Here is a 24,740-nt window from a genome sequence, read left to right as displayed (position 1 = left end):
ATTTGAAATGACTGTCCAAGAAAGAAAAAAGAAGAAAAAGACCCCTCTAACTTGACAAGAGTTTTCGCACCCAGACGCGGCCCCTCCCCGCCCCCCAAGTCCGGGGCCCGTAGCATTTGCTAACTCCTTCTGCGTCGCTAATCCTGCACTGCCTGCGCCCCCACAACAGGATCACGCACAGCCACCGGCGGACGACCTAACGATGGCGCCTCCAATACCACCTACTCAGCCAGCCTCAGCCAGTACCGACCTCACGAACAGGCAGACAGCTCCGCCAATGAAGACATTTAGACAAGTACGAGCTAGACAGCATCTCCAGAGACGACCTACAGCACACCGCAACACAACTTCAGCTCTCCATGCCAAGTGTTTAAGTGGTATCTGTCCGTATAATGTAGATAAATAAATATTGTGTATATGAAACAGTAACGCTGACAGTCTTTAAACATCATGAAAGTCGTTTTCGTTGACCAGTTCCTACACACTCAAAAGTAAATGTTCGCACGGAATTTATGGCATTTCCAACAGAGTACTAACTCTCCGTCTCCAAAGTTCTCAGTCTTCTTTCTTCCATTCCACGAAATGATTCAACTTTGCGAATACCTTGTTTCCTGAAAATGTAGATTTTTTTTTTAAATCAGTATCTGTGAAAAATTTCGTTGAGGTAGTGTTGGCACCTCTGACAGATTCTACAAAGCAAGGAGGTTCGAATTTCTAAACTCCTTGCATCAAAGTGACAATCGGTATTTGTTTTGTTATGGTGGAATGTCAGATGATACAATGCCGTTGGGCATAAAGCCTGAGTGCTATAAGTGTAATGTAACTGAAAGTAAACTTTGGAAACAGACAGCCGATGGCTTCGTGTGTGCGGACTGTTGTGATTTGGTAACTAAGACCTCTTGCCCTCCCAAGAATGAAGACATTGCTTCACAGTCGTCGAAGTCGCAAGAAACAGCGCCACGCATTGCAACTCGTAAGAGTACAAGAAGTACGCGGAATTACAAAACAAGATTAAATCCATACGCTCTTCCGAAGCCTCTTACTCCAAAGGGTAAAGGGAGACGTGTTATCTTCAAGAAAACCGTGAGTAACTTATCTTTCTCACAAACAATTTGTTGATTCCTGTAGTGCAGTGTTAAAATGTTCTGTACATAAATTTTCACAAATTAGGTCCATATTACGAAGCGATCCCACGTAAGTGTAATATTCCCAAAACGTCAGTATTTTGTTCATAAAATAGATTTGTCTGAATGTTGTAAATTTCCTCCATCTGGTATTGGTAGCAAACACCGAGTGAAAAAATGGAAAAGCTGTAATAGAATAGCCGCTAAAACAGCGTGAATTGTTTGTGCTGAAGTGACTTAATTTTTTTTAATAGGGAGGACACAGAAAGGTAACTTGGATGGGGAGTCATAGTCAGGTGTAGAAGTAACTTCAAGTGTGTCACAGGGAAGTGTGTTGGGACCTGTAGTGCTTATGTTGTGTATTAAATGAAGTACTATCTGAAAGAAGTCACACAAATATTCAGCGAGACCGTGTTACTATTTCAAAGCGGTGCAAAGATCGTTAATTTGCCTTAAATGTTCATATATGTAAGTTATGCCCTTCACAAAATGAATAAAGAAGGAAAAAAGTATTGTACGATCATAATATCAATGAGTGTCAGTTGGAATCGGCCAACTCGTACTAACACCTGAGTGTAACATTTTGTAGGAATATGAAACTGAACGATCACATATTCTCACTTGTAGGTAAAGCAGGTGGCAGAGTTTGACCCATCCTAGAATAGTGCTCAAGTGTGAGGCACCTTATAAAATAGGACTAATAAGTGTGATTACATACTTTATGCAACATTGTTATTGCTTGTTTGTATTCTAGTCAGGTAAATTGCTTAAATGCTTCTATGCATCCTCTCATTACACTTGACTTGTCTGTGTTTTCTACTCATACAGTTGTTGTATATTCATAGAGCTGTCATTCTTGAAACTTTCTTTCAGCCTCTAGTGGCACTGGGCAATTCCACAGTTACGGGTGTTACATGTACACACCTTAAAATTAGGAAAAATAGTGTAAGGAAAAATATTTATTGAATTTAATATTGAAAACTGTTAGAAATGTTGATACTGGAATTATTTTATTGTTCTCCTGGTTATTAATCAAAAAAGTAGTGTTACGGGTGTTACCAAAAGTAGACCTGGCACCTGTTATGAGTTAGGGAATTCTCTAATTTCTGCAAACTTGATGAAGCTTTTATTCTTGTAAAACAACTGTTAAAAGGTATTGCCCCAAATTTTATTTTGAAATATAAATTTTTATTTTTTTGGACATCATAACTCAGTATATAGGCTATATATTTTTTGCTGTTACGGATGTTACATTAAATGTTACGGGTGTTACATAGATGCATCAGTTTTGATTCTTGAAGGAAGAAATTTACCTCTCACAATTGCATAAAAAGAAAAGTAGTATTGTAGTTTATTTGGAATAAAAGTATGTACTTAAGAAAACATATTTGAAGGATAAAGCTATTTATTACACAAAAAATTTTGTTACAATTTTATAGTACAACTAGGCCAAGATATTGTTACTTAACATTTACCTCATTTTGTAGGCCTAATAAATTTATGACAAAAATGTTTTCTTATTATTGATTGGTTTAAAAACTTCATTTAATAATCTTTTTCAGCAACATCCAACTCAAAATTGAACTCTTAGTACAAACGGTTACCTTGTTGTTTGATTTCTGGTGTTGTTACCTTCGGTAGTACTTGACTGAATTTCACAAAACAAACATCAGTTTCGTCTAGTTTAAAAGGTGTTTTACTTTTTCCTACTGACTTCAGGAACATTATTTTCACATCCTCCTCTTCATCAACCTCACTCTGGCAAATTCCCAAGTAACGGTATTGAGTTTTGGATAGGGTTGGCTTCTTTTTGTCACTTGGAATGTCAACCAGGCAAATAACCCAAATTTTAAATCAGACTTTTCAATTTTATTAGTTAGGCTTAACTCACAAGCACTTCCAGTATTGTCTTGTGCTTCAGATAGTGAAACAGTCTCCTGATCAGAATCATCAGAACCGCACACTTCGTAGAAGTTTATGCATCTTTTGCATGTAATGTTTTAACTTTGGCCTCCTCAGTAATAAATGCTGACATCCTTGTCATTAATGACTCTGCTGTTTTTGAAGCCAGCAAATCAGTTGTGTTATAAGACCGAAAGTGATGGCAGCACTGGATTTGAGGAATTGCTTGTAAAGTTTTCCACCTTCCATCCAAAATAGGAATGTTATGCTCCACTGTTATCTTATCAACCCATAGTACCTTAATTTTAGAAAAACTCATGAGTGTAGTCATAAAAGTCAATTGCGTTGTTAATAATAACTTTCCTAGATCTAACAGCTGTCCACATGCTCCTCTTGAGTGCACCTCCAATGCCATCCATGGCTCCTTTACCATGTGAACTGGCAAAAAAATTCCACTCAACTGTCAATCCAAAGTCTCTCTCAAAATAAAATAGCTTGGACAAAGTATATTATTTTTGAACTGCCCATCACAGTTGTGGGAAAATATAAAAACTCTTTCAACTTTAGAAAACGCTTTTTTAATCTCCGTTATAACAGTTTTAAGAAAAGTTCACACAAAATATTTTGTGTGTGAAAGGTCGTTACTGATGACTGCATAGGACCTGACTTCATGGTTTGCAAACTAAATGCAGAAAGTGCAAATAGTTAATTGTGAATGCGCCCAGTGTGCACTCTGTGCCTCATCTTGTGAAATTAGAGCATAATTCTCTGCAAAGTCCATTTGAAGAACACATTCTTTAACATCAAGGCTGTTTTTCTTTCCTTGGAAGAAAGCACTCTGCTTTATCTTCACATAGCAATGTTTTTTTAAACTGAGGCAATTTTTTAACCAGTGATGCTAAGGCATCATCGCAGCTCACTGAATGTTCACTAAGACAAGGACGATGTTTCACATCATTTTCCCATTGCTGCCAGACACTCTTTTTTGTTAAGTCAAAGCCTTCTGGGATAAATTTGCTCAATTTAATTTGACATTCTTGGCATGACCCAAAAACACAGTCTTTTTTTCTGTGAATTACAACTTAATTCATTCAAAAATTCCTTGTGATTGCTTGGAACAGATGGAGCAGCTTTGCTCAAATACTCAAGTATGCTTATGAAATTGTAGGCTCTTATGAATGGCTAGAATTTGCCTCAATAAGCAGTTTACTGGGCCTATATACGATTTAAAACTGAGGTTAGCAATATTGTTGTTCTTGGAAAAGTTAGAATGGAAAACATAAACTATATGTAATCTAAAGGATTGTGGGCGTAATTAACTTTTTAGGAGAATGTCAGTTGAGTCAGGTTAACGCCCCAATTAACTTTTATAATGTAGGTGTAGTGCTTAAACAAGTGTATGCAGAGGAATAAAAATTTTTATTTTCATGCTTATATGTAATAAACATAGTTAAAAAACTTTTTTCATTCATAATAATACCCTTTGGTTATAATTTAAATGTAGGGCCTAGGCCTACTAAAGATGAAGATGGCATTAAACCTTCCAATTCAAGTTACGGGTGTTACGCATGTGTTAAGTAACACCCGAAACAAAAATTAGTAACACCCGTAACAGCTCTAAGATTGTTAAATAAGATTTCAAAATGCCATGTACTGGTATGATATTGTAAAACATGTGCATAACCTCACTTTTACAGAAAGGTATCGTACAGAACAAATTTACTAGATTACAAATTAAACTTTTGTATCTTTTTTGTTACGGGTGTTACAAGCTGCACATATATTATAAAACTAACAAAATAAAGAAATGCAAATAGCTTAGCTAAACAAAACTAATTATTATGAGCTATAACAATGTTGAATTCAATATTCCTTGCAACAATAGAACAATCGGCCATAGATAACACAACTAGTACCATCTGGAAATAGCATAAAACATACCTCTCTGTGGCGCCATAGAGTAGTGCACTTTAAACACTTAGTGAAGGTAGAAATTTAATTTTTTCATAGTCATGATTATTTTGCAATGAACAAATCTACTTTTAACTTGGCATTTTTAAGATTATATTTGAAATTTTGTCTTTTTAATTTTTTTGTCACAAAGTCTCTCTAACATGGAATGACCCCACTGTCCCATGGGTCAAACAAATTTGTAACCACTCAAGCTGCCCTTCATTGTATATGGTCAGTATTCCATGTTTGCTGTATTTGGTCCCAACATTTGAGCAATATTCTAGGACTGCTCAAAGTTCTTTGTAAGCAATTTATTGTAGATGGATTGCGTTTATCTAATATGCACCAAAGAAGCGAAATGAATTATCTCCTCATTTTCAAAAATTCATATCTTTGGTCACAGTCAGATATCAATGTTGAAATTTTTACAGTACATTGCTATCATATAGGTGTACAAACTGTGCAAAAATCATATTTTTTATGTTCAGTCCCAGGTGAGATAACTAACCCCAAACTTTACAAAAAATGAAAATTTTCAAATTTCAAAAATTCATAAAAAATTAAGGAAACATTTGTAAGTGTTCTTGCTCTATATATGACGCTAGTAGTGTATGATATCTAACTATAGGAAAAAATACTCTCATAAATAGCTCCTTGTTTGTTATTTTTGGCCTGAAAAGTTGATTTTTGAAAATTTGAATACCAAGCTTTGGAGGTATATACACTGAAGGAATCACAAAAATACAGTGATAACAAGTCTTGTTTTATAAAATAAATGAATTGTTCCTATGGAATATCTTCCAAAGCTATGCATCAAGATATTCATATCATAATGAGTAAGTGGAAATACGGAAGCGTCCGATCCCGCCCGTCTGCTTTGACCCATGACGTCACAAATATGGCTGAAACGATCGTAAACCACGATTCCAATATGGCGCATATAAAGTCGGTACGTACACATTATGAGGACGAAAATACATCGAGAAACAAACACACACACTTTCCACAAAAAGCCTAATGACACTAATGGGACAAGCGCGGGAAATGTGGTGTTTTTGGGTGCAGGAAAACTAAATATAAACAAATTTAGACACCCACCCCCATACAAAACCACACAAAATGATGAAAAAAAGCGACATCACAAAACTCCCCAAATACCACTAAACACAATATCATCTGGAATCCGACACTTCCCTTTACCTATGTAGCTCAACAGCAGCTGCCGATCCCATAAATTAGGGTCAAACACTTCCCTTGGCCTATATAGCTCAAAAACATCTCCCGATACCAATATCAACACACACAGCCACACATTGGGATCGAACACTTCCCTTGACCTGCGTACTGTTAATTTTATCAGTCATATCCATTCCTGAACAAAAACAAGAACCGATTAATTTTACTAAAATTAACACACAGTGTACAGCGAACAACACTAAATTAACCTTCACACAAAATCGTTAAGTCACTGAAACGAATTCCACTGCAAAACACAGCCGACACTCGAACAATTCTGGATAATGAGCAAAAGCAAACTGAGCCCATTACGCCACACAAATGAAAACCCTGAACATACCACCAGAGAGCACAACAAACCACAACACGATGACATCTACAAACACGCCACACTCACAAACCAAACTCCGCGTCGTCATGACGTCACACACGACAACACCCTTACGTCACGGGTCAAAGCCGACGCGTGGGATCGGACCCTTCTCTCGACCCTGAGTAAGTAGATCTCCCAACTGAAAAGCACTTATGGTATCAGTGGCTCTTCTGTTGTGTTCTGATGTTGGCAATTCAATGATATCAGTAGTAGTGAATCGGATGGTAGTATATGACAACAGTGAGAATCACTGACTCTGATTATGGGGGTGTGGCCATAGATAATAATTGATTACATTTATTTTCAATATGGAGAGTGGCAGGATATCTTTAAGTGATCTAGTGAGTAGAAATATTAAAGGAACTTGCAGTATGCTGCAGGTAAAAAATAGGTCCACAACTTGTCTTGTAATTGAAACAAATAGTTGTAGCTTTGTCATAAGTTGCATTGAGAACTATCTATTTTTTATTCCTTGAATGTAACTGGTTTCTGACATGTGTTTATTTTGAAATCATAGAAATAGAGGCAACAGCCCATATACAGTAATTGCCTCTGCAGTAACTGAAGCAGTAAATGGCTGACTTAACAACAGCCTGTTGTTAAGTTGGCCACATAACGCTTAGTTTATTGCAGGAGCGGTTTCTGCACATGGGGTATCACCTGTACGTATGGTTTGAAACTGGACGCAGGTGTCTGAAGCTAGTCACCACAAAAAAATAAAAAAAATAGGTACTTCTCAATGCAACCTATGATGAAGCTACAACAATTGATTTCAAGAAATTGTAATGTTATTTAGTTTACTGATTTTCATATTTCTTTAGTGATTACTAAAGCAAATAAAGCAAAGGAACAAACCAGTTCTATAAATAACTAAATCACAGCAGTCAGTTTGCAACAAATGAACAAAATTACACAACAAAGGAATGTGCATGAATGTCTGGGCTGCATTGATTTTGAAAAATCACCATTCCAATGTAATCGGCACTAACTACCGCCAGAGAATCTAGGCATTAGTTCAGTCAGTGACAGTACTTTGAAGAATCCTGATATGAATGCTGCCACTACCATTAGAATTAATGAAAAAAATGGGAATTATAGATCTGTAAGAGAAGTCGGACAAGGAGCTTCTGTATCACCAAGGCTATTGTTAGCTATTGGAGAGGAAATTTTCATGACGTTAAACTGGGAAAACAAAAGGAGGAGGCCCCCCTGCGGGTTCGGGGGTTAGAATAGGCCCGCGGTATTCCTCCCTGTCGTAAGAGGCGACTAAAAGGAGTCTCACATGTTTTGGCCTTATGTGATGGTCCCCTCTCGGGTTTGACCTCCATCTTTCTAAATTATTCCGAAGAGCGAGCCAATTGGGGAAGGGCGCCTTACATGGTGCACTGTATCCATCATGCAATTAGACCTTTAGCCGGCTTTCACGTCGTTGCAATGGTGTCCCGCTCGTTTTCGATCTTTAGGGCGGGGATACGTCCCTGGGTGCGATTACCACGCTGCCCTCTGCAGTGTTTCTTTTAACTGCGACGACGACCTTGGACAGTTTTGCACCTAAGATCCAGCACGGTAGCCAGTCCGTTGTGGTGGGGCCGCCATGTACCCTCTTGGTTGTAGCCCCCTGACAACACAGGGATCGCTCTACTGATGCCTGCGCCGTTAACTCCCCACGTATGCCAAGGAGTAGATGCCTATCCTCCTGGGGTATCAGGACTCCCGGCAACGGCCATCCTGCCAGGTGGCCTTCGCTGTGGCTGGGTGGCGCCCGTGGGGAGGGCCCTTGGTCGGAGTAGGTGGCATCAGGGCAGATGACCCGCAATGAAGTGTGGTACATCATCTCTCGCTGGCGGCCAGCCGCCAGCAGTCTCTAAGCGTTCTCGGGCTCAATTTAATGCTCAGAAGTACGATCCGAAAACGTTCCCCTCCCTGGCCACGCCGTGGGAAGAGCGTAAGTCCCAGGATGGAGGTAACAGTTATTCGCCCCGATTCTTAGTTTGCACGAGAGCTGATGGGGAGTCTTTTCTCTCCACAAAGCCTCAGTTCTTCGTCGAGCATTTAGAGGACAAGTTTGGGGAGGTGGAGGGCTTGTCTAAAATGCGCTCTGGCTCAGTACTGATACAAACGGCATCCTCCGCCCAGTCACGCAGGTTACTTGCTTGTGACAAGTTGGGGGATGTTAACGTTACTATTACTCCACATAAGAGTTTAAATATGGTCCAGGGTGTTATTTTCCATAGGGACCTCCTTTTGCAGTCTGATGACGAGCTGCGCGCCAACTTAGAACGTAGAGGTGTTCATTTCGTCCGGCGCGTTCATCGGGGTCCGAGGGACAATCAGGTTGCTACCGGTGCCTTCATCTTGGCCTTCGAGGGTGATACGTTACCGGAAAAGGTCAAGGTGATGGTCTACCGATGTGATGTCAAGCCCTATATCCCTCCCCCGATGCGGTGCTTCAAGTGCTGGAAGTTCGGCCATATGTCTTCCCGCTGCACTTCCAGCCTCACATGTCGAGATTGCGGACGCCCATCTCATCCCGATACTCCATGTGCCCCGCCTCCCATCTGCGTCAACTGCGGGGAGCACCATTCACCTTGCTCGCCAGACTGCAGAATATTCCAGAAAGAGCGCAAAATCATGGAATATAAGACCCTGGACCGACTGACTTATACTGAGGCCAAACGGAAATACGACCGATTACATCCAGTGCGAATGACAACTTCCTACGCCGCTGCTACAACACCTGTGCTAGCCCCATCAGTTTCGCGCCTTCCGGCCGGATCGACGAGTGGTACAACTCCTCCTGCCCCCTTGCCAGTGGGGGGCTCTACCCACCGGGTTGCTCCTGTGCCACCTACCTCAGGAGCAACACCATCCCCCCCATCGGGGACGTCGGTCCCCGCTTCTAAGCCAGAGAAGTGTCCAACTTCTTCGGCTTCTCACGCTCGCAAGGGGTCCCTTGGGTCCCTCCCTTCCCAGGTTTCCACCGGCGGGAAGGCTGACGATAGACAGTGGCGTAAGTGCCCACAATCTGCAGGTCGAAGGGCTTCCCGATCCTCCTCAGTCCCGGAGACTGAATCGGTGAAGCCCTCCCAGCCAGTTAAACCCAAGGAGCAGCGTGAGAAATCAAAGAAGAGCAGCTCTAAGCCCAAGGAACGCGCGGTGGTAGCCACCCCATCGCTACCTTCTAGCTTTGCGTCTGAGGACGAGGTGGAGATTCTGGCGTCCGCTGAGGACCTCGATCTCGCCGGTCCCTCAGACGCCGTGAATAGCAATAGCACTAGCACGGGTGCTCAATCGGAGGCAGCAGGTGACTCAGCGGCGTAATCTGCCGTCCCAGTCCCGGCACGCCTTTCTCAGCCATGGACAAAACCATCCTCCAGTGGAACTGCAGCGGTTTCTTCCACCATCTAGCTGAGCTCCGCCAACTTATCAGCCTTCACCCTTTCCTCTGCATTGCTCTGCAGGAAACTTGGTTTCCAGCAATGCGCACCCCCGCCCTCCGTGGCTATCGGGGTTATTATAAGAACCGAGCAGCTTATGAAAGGGTGTCTGGTGGCGTCTGCATCTATGTCCTTAACTCTCTTCACAGCGAGTCTGTCCCTCTACAAACAGCTTTAGAGGCTGTCGCTGTTAGGGTGTGGACGCCGCAGGCTCTTACCGTCTGCAGTCTTTACCTTCCACCGGAGGGTGATGTCGCGCAGCATGTCCTGGCTGCGCTGATAGCCCAATTGCCGCCACCTTTCTTATTACTGGGCGACTTTAACGCCCATAACCCTCTGTGGGGTGGGTCAGTGGCAACAGGTCGAGGCGCCACCGTTGAGCATTTATTGTCGCAGCTCGATCTCTCGATTTTGAATGATGGTGCCTCCACACACTTCAGTGTGGCGCATGGCACCTACTCCGCCATTGACCTTTCAATCTGTAGCCCTAGCCTCTTACCATCTGTCCACTGGAGTGTGCATGACGACCTGTGTGGTAGTGACCACTTTCCGATTTTTCTGTCACTACCACAGCGTCACTCTTCTGGGCGCCCTAGCAGATGGGCTATGAATAAGGCTGACTGGGACTTGTTCTCCTCCACTGCCGCTATTGAGCCTCTCTCAACTGATGCCATTGATGCGGTGGTTACATCGGTCACCGCCGGCATCGTCACTGCCGCCGAGTCTGCCATTCCCCGTTCTTCTGGGTCCCCTCGGCGGAGGGCTGTGCCTTGGTGGTCGCCTGAGATCGCTGAAGCGATTAAAGATCGCCGGCGGGCGCTCCAGCGTCACAAGCGACATCCCTCCATGGACCACCTTATCGCCTTCAAACGGCTGCGTGCGCGAGCCCGCCTCCTTATCCGCCAAGGCAAGAAGGAGTGCTGGGAGCGGTATGTGTCCACCATTGGACTCCATGTCACTCCATCGCAGGTCTGGGCCAAGATTCGACGGGTCTTCGGCTATCGGACCCCTGCCAGCGTCCCTGCGCTCTCACTGAATGGAGCAGTTTGTACTGACTCCGACGTCATTGCAAACCGCTTAGCAGAGCATTTTGCTATGAGTTCCGCTTCTGCGAATTACCCCCAGGCCTTCCGCTCCATTAAAGAGCGGATGGAACGTCGGAGCCTTTCTTTTCGCACCAACGCTTCTGAACCCTACAACGCTCCATTCAGTGAGTGGGAATTTCAGAGTGCCCTTGCCGCTTGCCCTGATACCGCTCCCGGGCCAGATCGCATCCACTGTCAGATGCTGAACCACCTTTCAGTGGACTGCAAGCGACGCCTCCTCGACCTTTACAACCGTCTCTGGGTTGAGGGCGAGTTTCCGTCGCAATGGCGGGAAAGTATTGTCATCCCCATTTTGAAACCTGGAAAGAACCCTCTGGAGGTGGACAGCTACCGTCCCATTAGTCTCACCAACGTTCTTTGCAAGTTGCTTGAACGGATGGTGAGCCGGCGCTTAAATTGGGTGCTGGAGTCTCGGGGCCTTCTGGCTCCGTCTCAGGGTGGGTTCCGTAAAGGCCGCTCCGCCATCGACAATCTGGTGAGCCTTGAGTCGGCCATCCGTACAGCCTTTGCCCGCCGTCAGCACCTGGTCGCTGTCTTTTTCGACATGCGGAAGGCGTACGATACGACATGGCGTCATCACATCCTTTCTACGCTTCATGGATGGGGTCTTCGGGGCCCTCTGCCGATCTTTATAAGAAATTTTCTGTCGTATCGTACCTTCCGCGTGCAAGTCGCAGCCTCGTATAGTTCCTCCCTCGTCCAGGAGAACGGGGTACCCCAGGACTCTGTCCTCAGTGTCTGCCTGTTTTTAATTGCAATAAACGGTCTCGCTGCGGCAGTAGGAAATTCTGTCTCCGCTTCCCTGTATGCTGACGACTTCTGTCTTTACTATAGTTCTATTAGCATTGCAGCAGCTGAACGTCAGCTACAGGGCGCAATCCGCAAGGCGCAGTCTTGGGCTGTAGCGCGTGGTTTTCAGTTTTCGGCTGCCAAGACCCGCGTTATGCATTTCTGCCGGCGCCGAACGGTCCATCCTGAGCCGCGGCTTTATCTTGCCGACGAACTTCTTGCTGTGGTGGAGACCCACAGGTTTTTGGGTGTCCTTTTTGATGCCCGGTTGACTTGGCTGCCTCATATCCGGCAGCTTAAACAAGCGTGTTGGCGGCATCTCAACGCCCTGCGTTGTTTGAGCCACACCCGCTGGGGCGCCGACCGATCTACCCTGTTGCGGCTCTACCAGGCATTAATCCAGTCTCGCCTGGATTATGGGTGCCTAGCTTATGGCTCAGCATCCCCATCTGCGTTGCGGGTGCTGGACCCAATTCTCCACAGCGGGATACGCCTTGCCACTGGTGCTTTCCGCACCAGCCCTGTGGACAGCGTCCTAGTGGAGGCAGGTGTACCTCCACTGCGGTTCCGACGCCAACGTTTGCTGGCCGCTTATGCTGCCCATGTTTTTAGCTTGCCCGGGCATCCAAATCATCGTGTCCTGTTCCCGCAGTCAGTCCTCCATCTGCCAGACCGTCGGCCCCGGTCGGGTTGTCCGATCGCCGTACGCATCAAGGAGCTTCTCTGCGGGCTTGGGTTTTTCCCAGTTCCACCTCCTTTCCGGGCGCCTCTGCGTACACCCCCGTGGTGTGTTCCTCGCCCTTGCCTTCGGCTCGACTTGGCACAGGGCTCGAAGGACTCGGTCCCTCCAGAGGCCTTCCGCCGCCGCTTTTATTCCATCCTGGCCACGTATCAGGGCTCTGGAATTGTTTACACCGACGGTTCGATGGTTGCTGGTCGTGTCGGGTATGCGCTAACTCTAGGGGACCATTCCGAACAACGGTCCTTGGCGGCTGGCTGCAGCGTTTACACTGCTGAGCTAGTCGCCATCTTTCGTGCCCTAGAGTATATCCGCTCCTGCTCAGGTGAGTCCTTCGTTATCTGTAGCGATTCCCTGAGCGGTTTACGAGCTCTCGACCAGTGTTTTCCTCGTTCTCGTCTGGTGATGGCTATCCATGAGTCCCTGCATACTCTTGCGCGTTGCGGCCGCTCTGTGGTCTTTGTGTGGACCCCCGGTCATGTCGGTATCCCGGGCAATGAACATGTTAACCGCCTGGCGAAAGAGGCCACGAGTAAACGGTCTCTGGACGTTGGCCTCCCAGAGACTGATTTGTGGGCAGTCCTCCGCCGAAAAGTTTTTGTGCTTTGGGCCGCTGAATGGCGCAATCGGATCATGCCCAATAAACTCCGTGCCATCAAGGAGACGACGACTGTGTGGCGGTCATCCCTGCGAGCCAACCGCAGGGACTCTGTCGTCCTTTGTCGGCTCCGCATTGGCCACTCCCACCTGACACACAGTTATTTACTGCGCCGGGAGGACCCTCCTGTATGTCGCTGCGGGGCGGCTTTGACAGTGGCCCACATTTTGTTGGCCTGCCGCCTTTTAGCTGTGGTCAGGTAGACATTTGCGCTGCCTGATACGCTCCCTGCCCTCTTATGTGATGACCCTGGTATGGCTGACTTAGTTTTCCGTTTTATTCGGGCAGGGGGTTTTTATTATTTACTCTGAGTGTTTGTTCTGTTCTTTTGTGTTGATTCTGGCCATTGGCCTACGATTTTACGCTGAGTTTTTAATGTGTTCTCGGTGGTTGGCTTCTCCTTTTTATCTCTATGGTCGGCCAACCACTGTCACACTCTGTGTGATTTTAATTTGTTTCGTCTGATCTCTGTAGGAGTATTTCTTGTCCTGTGTCATCTGACGTCTTTCCTGTTGTTCGTTTTTTATTCTCTTTGGGTGGTTTTACTTTTTTTTGGAAAAAGGGACCGATGACCGTCGCAGTCTGGTCCCTTTAATCCCCCCCAAACCAACCAACCAACCAAAAGGAGGAGGAATCCGAAAACCACAGTACCTTGTCACATTCCCCATCCCCCAGAGGCTCACAACTCTTTTGTATCTGCTTGGCTGCCATGGGGCCCCAGCCTTTACAGCATTACTTCCTTTCCGTGCTGCATGTTTATACTTTCACTATCCATTTTCCTCTCTGCCTTTGCATTGGATGGTTTTCTTGGTGCCGAACCTGCTTGGACTTGGCTTATGATTGGGCCTCAAGTTTCCACTTCTGGCATATTCTACAACTTTTCATTACATAAACACATGGTCCCCATTGTTGGGTTTGACCTGCCACCAATTTTCAAAATGCTCCAGGAGTGCGAATTGTGCAGGATATGTTGCCCAGTGTGGTGTGTGCTTTCCTTTGTGTCTTTCCGTCTATGAACCCTTCCCTTTAATACGGTAGTACACCCAAAACCTAGCATGGTAGCCATCCCATTATGGGGGGACCATCAAGTACCTGCACGGTGGTAGCGCCCTGACCATTGGTTGCTGAACTGATAACTCCCCATGTATGTCAATTAGTATGTACCCGCTGTGACTGGGACATGGGGACTCTTGAGTAATGGATATGGATTACTGGCCAGGCAGTCTTCAGCTCCAGATCTACTGTATTTCCGAACTGGGACAAAAACTTGATAGTTGCACCCCTCCCCCCACAACAACAACGACAACAACAACAACAACAACAACAACCACCACTCAAGCATTTGTGATAGAAATTTAAAAAAATATTGCATTTTCAAAAATAAGTTCATTTTGTAGTAGGCCTACACATCTTTCAGAAGAGTTTGATATATAAAAAACGCATGTTCGAGGAGATGTTATTTGGTCCTGAGTGTGCCAAAGTGCAGTGCCACATCTCTTCACACACTATTCTTCTATCGTGTGACACTGTATTTCGCTCTGTTGAATTGAAACTAGTATATTTTGCAATGGAAGCCATCAAACCTATATTCAGGACAGTGTAAATTGAAATGTCCTGTGGTGCCTCTCCTACTCCCAGTTGGCTGGTTTGACATCCTCCCCTTTTTTTTCTGGCACAAATTTTCATTGTCATCATTCCATTCTACAGCTGACGGTAATCATTATTCATAATTGTGTTGCAATATCATATTTTCTTCCAAGGTGTCCACCAGTCTACAACTGGACACTAGCCAGTGGCTGAAGGAGCCACAAACCCCAGCCCTTTGTGGATACCAGGGATATTATAGTAATTGTGCTGCCTATGACAGGATGTTGGGTGGAGTTTGCATGTGTATTTTCTTAATACACCTTTGGAGGCTGTGGCTGTTCACATAAGGACATTTCAGGATATTACCATCCGCAGTGTTTACCTCCCTCCCAATGGTGAAGTGTCTGAGTCCATACTATTTCTCAGCTTCCCCCCATATTTCTTGGATGCTTTCAATGCCCCTAACCCTTTGTGTGGTGGAAACATGGTCCATGACCACGGTGAAGTCCTTGAAAATTTACTGGCACAATTTGACCTTTGCCTCTTGAATAATGGTATACCCACACACTTCAGTGTGGTACATGGAACCTTCTCGGCCATTGACCTTTCCATTTGCAGTCCTTGTCTTCTCTCGCCCATCCATTGGAGGGTCCATGATGACCTGTGTGGTAATGACACCGTCCCAATCCCTCTGTCCCTCTATCAGTGTCACTCCTGTGGGTGCCTGCCCATGTGGGCTTTCATCAGTGCTGACTAGGGTGTTGATATAATATCGATAAATCAGCGATTTTTTTCCAATATATCAGTATCAAAGCAGCAATATCAACTGCCAATATTTTCATTTCATATTATATTTCTTCCACACTTTGGAAAAAATATTTGAAGCTGTTCTTTTGAAATTGTAGTAGACATAATTTTACTTTCACAGTGAGAAGGGTATTCCTTCTTTTTCAGCTTTCATCACGTCCAATCTTTCTCTTTTCCTTCGTGAAGCAAGTATATGTGGCTTACGTGGCACAAAAGAACTACTCTGACTGCACTGGGGGGGGGGGGGGGGGGGGGGTCTGGAATTACAAGATTTCCAATGTGAAGAAACAGCACACCAGTTGCATCAAAAAACAATTTTTAACATAACTAGTGTGCTATTTCTTCACATTGACATCCTTCAAAAACAATTGCTGAAAATAATGGACAAAAATCTAAATTACGAGATTGGTCATTTTGGGGGGGTCAATATGTGTGAAAGGGAATTTTGATGTACTCTGCACTCGGCGGTACCAACATAAACTGCAGTGTTTAGCTTCACCATGCAATTTTGACACTACCACTGTTAGGTTGCTGGTGTTTGCAGGGAGGGCGGGGGGGACAGGAAACAGAGTCGACATGAAGTGTTCCAGGTAAATTTGATACGTGATGAAACCAAATGATGGGCCCATCAGACAGCTTTTATTGTGCCACTTACATGCAGTTACCATTAGTAGCAAAGTAGTTATCACCAAGTGTGAATGTGCATCATTTTTCTTTCAATTCTTGCTATAAGGGGGACATGCAAGCTAACAGCTTGTTGATCTACAGAATATCTAATAATAAATCAATATTTAAATATACAGGTCTAAAATCAGCAGTATATTTACAATGTGCAGCCAATATTTTTATATGCAGGACATTGATATTTTTTCTGCCGGTATGTCAATACTTTTTTTTCAATATATTGAGAGTCGGTAATCATACTTCTTTGAAAATTGATGTATTGGATTCCTGATATTTTTAAAAAATCAACAGTCCTAGTGCTGACTGGGATGCTTTTGCCTCTGCTGTTGACCTTAGCTCCCTGCCATATGGCATATCGATGAGGTAGTCCAGACTACAACTACAGTCATTCTTTCAGCAGCTGATTCAGTGATACCCTGTTCCTCGGGTCAGCACTGCTGAAAGCCCATCTGGGCAGGCATCCACAGGAATGACACTGACAGAGGGACAGGTAGATCAGGTTGTTGTCTCTACCACACAGGTCATTGTGGACCCTCCAGTGGATGGACGGGAGGAGACAAGGGCTGCAAATGTAAATGTCAGTGGCCGAGAAGGTTCTGTGCATGGCACTGAAGTGTGTGAAGAGGCAAAGGCACAAATTGTGGCAGTAAATTTCGTGATATTACTGTCTGCAAAGTGTGTTTCCCCACTGATGGTGAAGAGTCTCAGACCATACTGTTTACATTGGTTTCTCAGCACCCCCCCCCCCCCCCCTCCCATCTTTCTTGAATGATTTCAATGCCCCTAGCCCTTTGTGGGGTGAAAACAAGGTCACTGGCCACCGTTGTAGTTCTTGGAAATTGCAAACGCCATTTGAGATTGTAGGCGGGCTCTCCAATGCCGTAAGTGACACCCATTGGTGGAGCACCTCATTCCCTTTAAGGGACTGCGTGCCTGGGTCCACCACCTAATAAAAAGACAGAAGTGAGAATGCTGGGAATGGAGCGTGTACATCTCCTTCACAGGTTTGGGTTAAGATCAGACATCTCTGTGGATACCAGACACCTGCAAGGTATACCTGGTAGTACCGTGAATGGTGCTGACTACACCGACCCAGACACCGCCACCAAACATTTTCCTGTGCACTATGCTGAAGCCTCAGTGTCCGAGCATTATCAATATGTTTTTCATGTCCTAAAACAGCAGGTGGAGTGAAAGAAATTATCTTTTACTACACACCACCCGTAGCCATAAAATACTTCATGAAGCCATATAATACTTCATTCAGTGAGTGGGAATACGTCAGTGTCCTAGCCCACTGCCCTGATACGTACCCAGGGCCAGACCACATCCACAACCAAATGATCAAGCACGTACCTGTGGATTGTCAGCATAATATCCTTGCCATCTTTATCTGCATCTGAAGTGAGGGCAAATTCCCTTCGCAATGGCTAGAAAGCGTCATTGTCACAGTAATGAATCTGTTAAGCACCCTACAGAGATATTGTCCAATAGGTCTCACCAGTGATTTCTGTTAGTTGCTTGAATTGATGGTGAGTGAGCAGCTGTGTTGGCTCCTAGACTCTTGTGGTCTCCTGGTTCCATCCCTCATCCCTGAGTGGTTTTTGCCAAGGCTGTTCCACTACAGATAATCTGTTTTTCTTGGAGTCTGCCATCCGAACAGCTTTTGCCTAACATTAACACCTCTTCTTCGACCTGCAAAACGCTTATGACACCACTTGGCGACACCATACCTGTGCTACCTTGCAAAAGTGGGGTGTCTGGGATCCACTCCCTATTTACATCCAGAACTTCCTGCCACGCCTAATGTTCCGGTTTTGAGTTGGTGTTTCCCACAGTACCTGTCATATTCAAGAGAATGGGGTCCCTAGGGTTCTGTACTGTGTGTGTCTCTCTTTCTAGTAGCCATCAATAGTGTAACAGCAGCTATGGCATCCTTGGTATCACCCTACTTGTATGCTGATGACTTTTGGCTCTATTATTGCTCCTCTAATTTGGGTGACGCTGAACGTTGACTGCATGGTGTCATATGAAAAGCACAGGCAAGGGCCTCCATCCATGGCTTTAAATTTTCCGCTGCCAAGACACGCGTTATACACTTCTGTCAATGTTGTACCATTCACCCACAACCAGAACTTTACCTTGATAACCAACTGCGTATTTGGGGGAGACTTATCGCTTTTTAGAACTGGCCTTGATTGGCGTGAATTCCCCATCCTCCCCAGCTCAAGTGAAAGTGCTGGCTGCATCTTAATTCACTTCGCTGCCTGAGTAATACCAGCTGGCGTGCAGATTGCACTACCCTCCTGCAGCTTTAAAAACCCCTGATACAATCCCACCTCAACTATGGAAGTCTGGTATTGCCCTCAGCATTGCGGATACCAGATCTGATACACCACTGTGGGGTTTGACTTTTGACAGGAGCCATTCGAACTAGCTCTGTGAACAGCATACTCGTGGAGGCTGCAGTCCCCTCCATAGCGGATCAGGTGCCAACAACAGCTTGTCGGTTATGCTACCCACAGCTTCCCTAAGCATCCAAACTACTGTCTCCTCTTTCCAAACACGATAATCCATATCCTGCAATGGCGGCCCCAATCAGGAATTATTATCGCACTCTGCATGTGATCTATCACCTGTGAACTTCAATTATATCTCCTTCCGCCTCTCCTCTGGAACCATTGCCATACACCCGCATGGTGCATCCCTCAGCTAAAGCTTCATCTTGACTAATCACAAAGTCCGAAAGACTCGATTCATCGTAAGGCCCTCCGCCACCAATTTTTCTCCATCCTAGGTGCATCCCAGGGTGCAGAAGTAGTCTAAGCTGATGGCTCGATAGTTGCTGGCTATGTAGGCTTTACTTGTACTCATGTGGGACATACTGAACTGCTCACCTTGCCAGATGGCTGTAGTGTTGTCACTGCAGAGTTGGTAGCCATCTCTCATGCTCTTAAGCATATCCGTTCCTGCACTGGTGTGTCCTTTATCTTCTGCACCAAATCCTTGAGCATTTTGCAAGCAAGGATGCTACACTCGCCATCCTTTTGGTTATAGCTATCTAGAATTACCTGTATGCTATTGAACAGTGTAGACACTCAATGACCTTCGTCTGGACCCCTGGCCACATCGGGATCCTGGGGAATGAACTCGCTGATAGTCTGGCCAAACTGGCTACTGGTAAAATGATATTGAGATCGGTATTCAAGAAACAGACCTGTGATGGGTATTACGCCATCAAGTTTTAGGAGTCTTGAGTACAGAATGGTTCACTCTGACTTCACCAAACAAACCATGGGTGATAAAGGAGACTCCCCCATGCAGGCCTCTTGCAAGGACTCTGCCAGCCTTTGCCAGCTCCACATCAGCCATACTGGACTGGCTCATGGTCATCTCTTCTGTTGCAACTCCCTTTTGGCGGTGGCCTACATTTTGCTGGACTGTCCCAGCCTAGCTGCCCGACTCAGTCTCCCTGACTCACTAACCCTGGTGTTAAGAGACGATGCCCCACAAGCTGACTTAGTTTTATGCTTTGTTCATGAAGCAGGTTTTTACCATTTTCTTTAAAGGTGGGCCACTTAACCTTATCGGCCCATTGAGGGGTTGGCAGAACACACCATGTCCACCTCTGCCCAGAGCAAGCTGCAGCTGTCTGGGCATGGTGGTCCAGCCTGATCCTCGCCCTGTTCACCCTACCTGGTCTTGTACTCTTCTTCCCCCTCCCCCCCCCCCCCCACCCCCCCACCCTCCCGCCCCAATCTCATGTGGTCTTGTTCATCTTTTGTCTCCCTTTGCTTCTCTTCCTGTCCGTGTTGCTAGTCTCTCCAAAGTAGTCTCAGAGTGGAGCACCTCTGGTAATTGGCAGCGGGGGGTGTAAGTTCCCTCAGTGCACTCAGCTTTCAGGGGCTGCTCTCTAGAATGGACCCCTTACGTGCCTTTCTTCCTTCATCCCCCTATCTTCTTTTTTTCCCTTATCTCAACTTCGCTGACAATGGTAGACTTTGTGGTTTTCTTCCCTTGGATTCTTCATTGTGGACTATCTCTGATTCAGTTATATAGACCTGTCTGTTTGAGGACAAAGGGACTAATGACCTAGTAGTATGGTCCTGGTAACCATCCAACTAACCAAGCAACCTTGTCACGCTTCAGTACTTGATTAAGATTTACTGCTTTCACGAGGGTTTTACCTTAGTTTAGTTTTTCAGGTGAACAGTAGCACATAGTTGAGTATGGAGTCCAGAATTGAGTTAAGGGGCACAGCATCATCTTCTCAGTCTAGGTGTCACCAGTGGGTGTCTTAGTGTGAGTGGCAGTGAAGAGTGGAACTATAGATCAGTGAGATAAACTTATTTGCCAAGATTGCTAATAATAACTTTTATTCTCGATAACTGGTTTTTGTAATCAAAGTTACCCCCTTCAGATCTGAAAAGCAATTGTACAATGTGACTCTATGTAAAACAATTGTAAGATACAGAATCAGGTGTGTGTGTGTGTGTGTGTGTGTGTGTGTGTGTGTGTGTGTGTTCGCGTGTGCACGCATTATGTGTACAACAATGTACCTTGACAGACAGGCAATTGCATATATCTTAAAATAGGATATACGTACTCTTTCTCATGAATTGGCTGGTACATAACAGACTAGAAGACTGATGCACCAACAAGTTAAAATAAAAAAAAGTTGTATTCAGCTATTCACCACATACATCTGTCTTATGTGCATCATTGCAGCCAGGGCACCGCTAGACTGAAAGATTGTGACTGGTAAAGGACAGGCATTGACAGTTGGACTGACAGTTGTCAAGTGTAACATGTATTTGTTATTTAAAATCAGCTGTGTCATTACATTACAGAGTGCTATCTGAAACATATAGGAAGTAATTCTAAAAACATGTTTAAAAAATGATTGCCAATTAATAATTAAGGCAGGCTCTGAAAACATATTTTTATAGCATTAATTACGCAAGTACCCATATAGAAACTGAATTTATGTATGGTATGGTCACTGCAAACTGGTGTACAATAGATTATTAACACAGGATTTAACAATTTACAAAAACCACAGACACACATATGGAGCCATCAAAATATATATTTAAAAATTTTAAAAATACTAAAAATCCAGGGTTAAAAATTGCAGTCTGGGCTTGAAAATGTCATTTAAGTAGCATTGTAAGGTGTGGTTACATCAAAGTAATGACAATGTACTCAAATGATAACACAGTAAAAAAAATTATTATAAAATGTGGAAATGTAATTATCAGTTGGGCTTACACAAAGTCATTTGGGTAGCCTGGGCTTCTACCAAGTCATTTAAGTAGTGGTGTAAGCTGTCATTCTGACCAAAGAAACAACAATTTACTCAAATAGTAACATAGTCAAAATATAAATAAAAATAACTTTAAAAAATGCCTAGAGATAAAAGTTATCAGCATGGCTTACATATGTCTTTTGGGTAACCATCCATGCTGCAGAAAAAAAACCTGAGTGGAAACCACATTAGCCAAAGAGGAATAACTGTAGTAATAGTGGTAACACTTAATTTAGCATTGTTGCAGTAGATCGACAATGTGATCCACCTGCGACATAGCCCATGCATACACTCAGTCGAAATGTTGTGTAAGAGCACATGAACACCCTAAATCTCCCCCTCAGGGGGCTCAGCATTTAGTTGCTGGGTACGGGCTTGACAACCCCGGGGTCCCTCAGCTGGGGACTGGGAAGCGCCACCAGTCCTCAATGCCGAACGCTCTGAGCATGCTTTAACAACCACCATAAGGCACGACAGTGGAATGTTGTATGGTACAGAGCCCGGGGATCTTGGCTTAACTGCCTGGGCCGCGAGGATGGTATAAACCTCTAAAAAAAAAAAACCTCAGTCTCAAGGTGTGCTGTGCACCGAGGAGACGCATGGCTGTTCAGGTAGAACAGTTGCTAGCGGGCAACCTCTGGGGAACCTGCCCCCCCCCCCCCCCCCCCTGTTGTATTAGGCTTACCCAGGCAAGCGGAGCTCTGTCTGCGTGGACATCGCTTCCCCTAGCTGCTCGTGGGACCACCATGAAACGAAATACGAATAGTGCGCAAGCACGAGTCTCTAAGAAAGGAAAGTTCAATGCTTTACAGTATGACCCCCAATCATTCCCTTCCCTGTCCACACCAGGGGAGGAACGGCGGTCTAAATTACCTGGTGAGATGTATTCTCCTCGATTTCTGGTTTGCAGCCGAACAGGTGGGGACTCATTTCTGACCACAAAGCCTCAGTTTTTGTGGAAAATTTAGAGGACAAGTTCGGAGAAGTTGAGGGCCTGTCTAAATTGAGGTCTGGAGCAGTCCTCATACAGACAGAATCCCCAGCACAGTCATGGGCATTGCTTGCTTGTGACAAGCTCGGTGATTTTGCAGTCCCCATTACGCCTCATAAGAGCCTCAATATGGTTCAGGGACTTATTTTTCATTGTGACCTGTTGTTGCAGTCTGACGAAGAGCTTCGTACAAATCTGGAACACCGCGTTGTCCACTTTGTACGACGTGTCTTGAGAGGACCTAAAGATAGTAGGGTTGCCACCGGTGCCTTCATCTTGGCTTTCGAGGGAGACACCCTGCCCGAGAAGGTCAAGGTGACGGTATATCGATGTGATGTTAAGTCTTACGTCCCTCCTCCCATGCGCTGCTTTAAGTGCTGGAGGTTTGGGCATTCGTCATTGAGATATGACGTGAACCCTACCTGTCGGGATTATGGATGTGCCTCCCACCCCAACGTCCTGTGTTTGCTGCCCCCTGTTTGTGTCAACTGTGGGCAGAAACATTCACCTTTCTCGTCAGACTGCGCGGTTTATCAAAAAGAACAGAAGATTATGGAGTATAAGACCTTGGACAGGCTCACTTACACAGAGGCTAAACACAAGTATGATCGACTTCACCCTGTGCGCATTTCATCGACGTTTGCTGCAGCAGCTTCGATGTCGCCGTCCCTGGCGACGAGCCCCCAAGCTCAGCCGCTTTTTGTGGGCTCTCCAGCCCGGTCATCTATTTCTGCCCGCCAGGTAGTTGGGAGAACACCCTCTTCCGTTGCTACCCTGTTATCAACATCGGGAGTAACAACCCCTCCTTCTTTGGGGACTTCAGTCCCCACCTCTGCGCCGTAGAAGTGCCAGCCTCCTCCGGCTCCCCTCGTGCGGGAGGAATCGCTTGGTGCCCTCCCTTACATGGTTACTGCCCCTCCAGATGTCAGCGAGTGGCTGAAAAAGCCACCACCTGAGAGCCGTAGGGCTTCCAGATCTTCCTCGGTCCATGAGACTGGGTCGGAAAAGCCCACCCAGCCTGATAAACCAAAAGGGACCCTACCAAAAAGAAGAAAAAGCAAAAGGAGAAGGACATAGAGACAGAAAAGGAGTTCACCACTGCACCTGAAGATGATGTGGAGCATCTAGCGTCCTCTCAGGAGCTAGATGTTGCTAGACTCGCAGCTCCTATGAAGTTGATCAAGCTACTTCGCAATCGGTGGTGGCGAGTGCTTCTAAGGTGTAACCTATTCCCCCCTCCCCTCCCCCCCAGGTTCTTTCATGTCTTCACAATCAGATACCATTATCCTTCAATGGAATTGCCATGGTTTTTTCCACCACCTTGCTGAGTTGAAACAGCTTTTGTGCCACTTCGCTGCCACTTGTCTGGCCCTACAGGAAACCTGGTTTCCTGTTCGGTGGACCCCCTCCCTCTGTGGCCTTCGGGGTTACTATAAGAACTATGTAGAATACGACCAGGTGTCTGGCGGAGTCTGTGTTTATGTTCTTGCCACTGTTCCTAGTGCCCTAGTGCCACTTCACACAGCTCTTGAGGCTGTGGCTGTTAGAATCTGGGCAGGAATGGAGCTTACCATCTGTTCCCTCTACCTTCCCCCTGATGAGGTTGTCCCTCTTGCTGACCTAGCTGCCTTGTTTGCCCAGCTCCCCCGGCCATTCCTCCTTTTGGGGGACTTTAATGCCCACCACCCTTTATGGGGTGGGGCCCAGATCTCGGGCCAGGGTAGGAACATCGTGGCTCTCTCGGCACAGCAGGACATTTGCCTCCTTAACACTGGTGCTCCCACATATTTTAGCTTGACTCATGGCACATACTCAGCCATTGACCTCTCTCTTAGTAGCCCAGGTCTTCTTCCATACCTCAGTTGGAGGGTCCACGACGACCTCTGTGGTAGCTACTACTTTCCTATCCTGGTTTCTCTTCTTCAATCCCAACCTCCTGACCAGCTGCCATGATGGTCTCTTCGTGGAGCTGACTGGGCAGCCTACACCTCAACTACTATGGCCATTGCTCCTCTTCCTGGTAACATTGATTTGGCAGAGGACGAA

At 45.5% G+C, this 24,740-nt stretch overlaps 1 protein-coding gene across 1 annotated transcript in view; it reads left to right on the top strand.

Moving 5' to 3' along the window:
* Nucleotides 1–710: 710 nt before the first annotated feature.
* LOC126174666 (GATA zinc finger domain-containing protein 1) overlaps nt 711–24,740 on the top strand; it is a 76,474-nt gene continuing 52,444 nt past the window's right edge. The window contains exon 1 of the mRNA XM_049921052.1: nt 711–1,083. Within this exon, the coding sequence (XP_049777009.1) occupies nt 766–1,083 (318 nt within the window). The 5' untranslated portion in view covers nt 711–765. The remainder of the gene's footprint in view (nt 1,084–24,740) is intronic.

The sequence above is a fragment of the Schistocerca cancellata genome, chromosome 1 (assembly GCF_023864275.1).
Source record: "Schistocerca cancellata isolate TAMUIC-IGC-003103 chromosome 1, iqSchCanc2.1, whole genome shotgun sequence".
In the NCBI taxonomy this organism is placed as follows: domain Eukaryota; kingdom Metazoa; phylum Arthropoda; class Insecta; order Orthoptera; family Acrididae; genus Schistocerca; species Schistocerca cancellata.
This window is presented reverse-complemented; position numbering and strand designations above follow the sequence as displayed.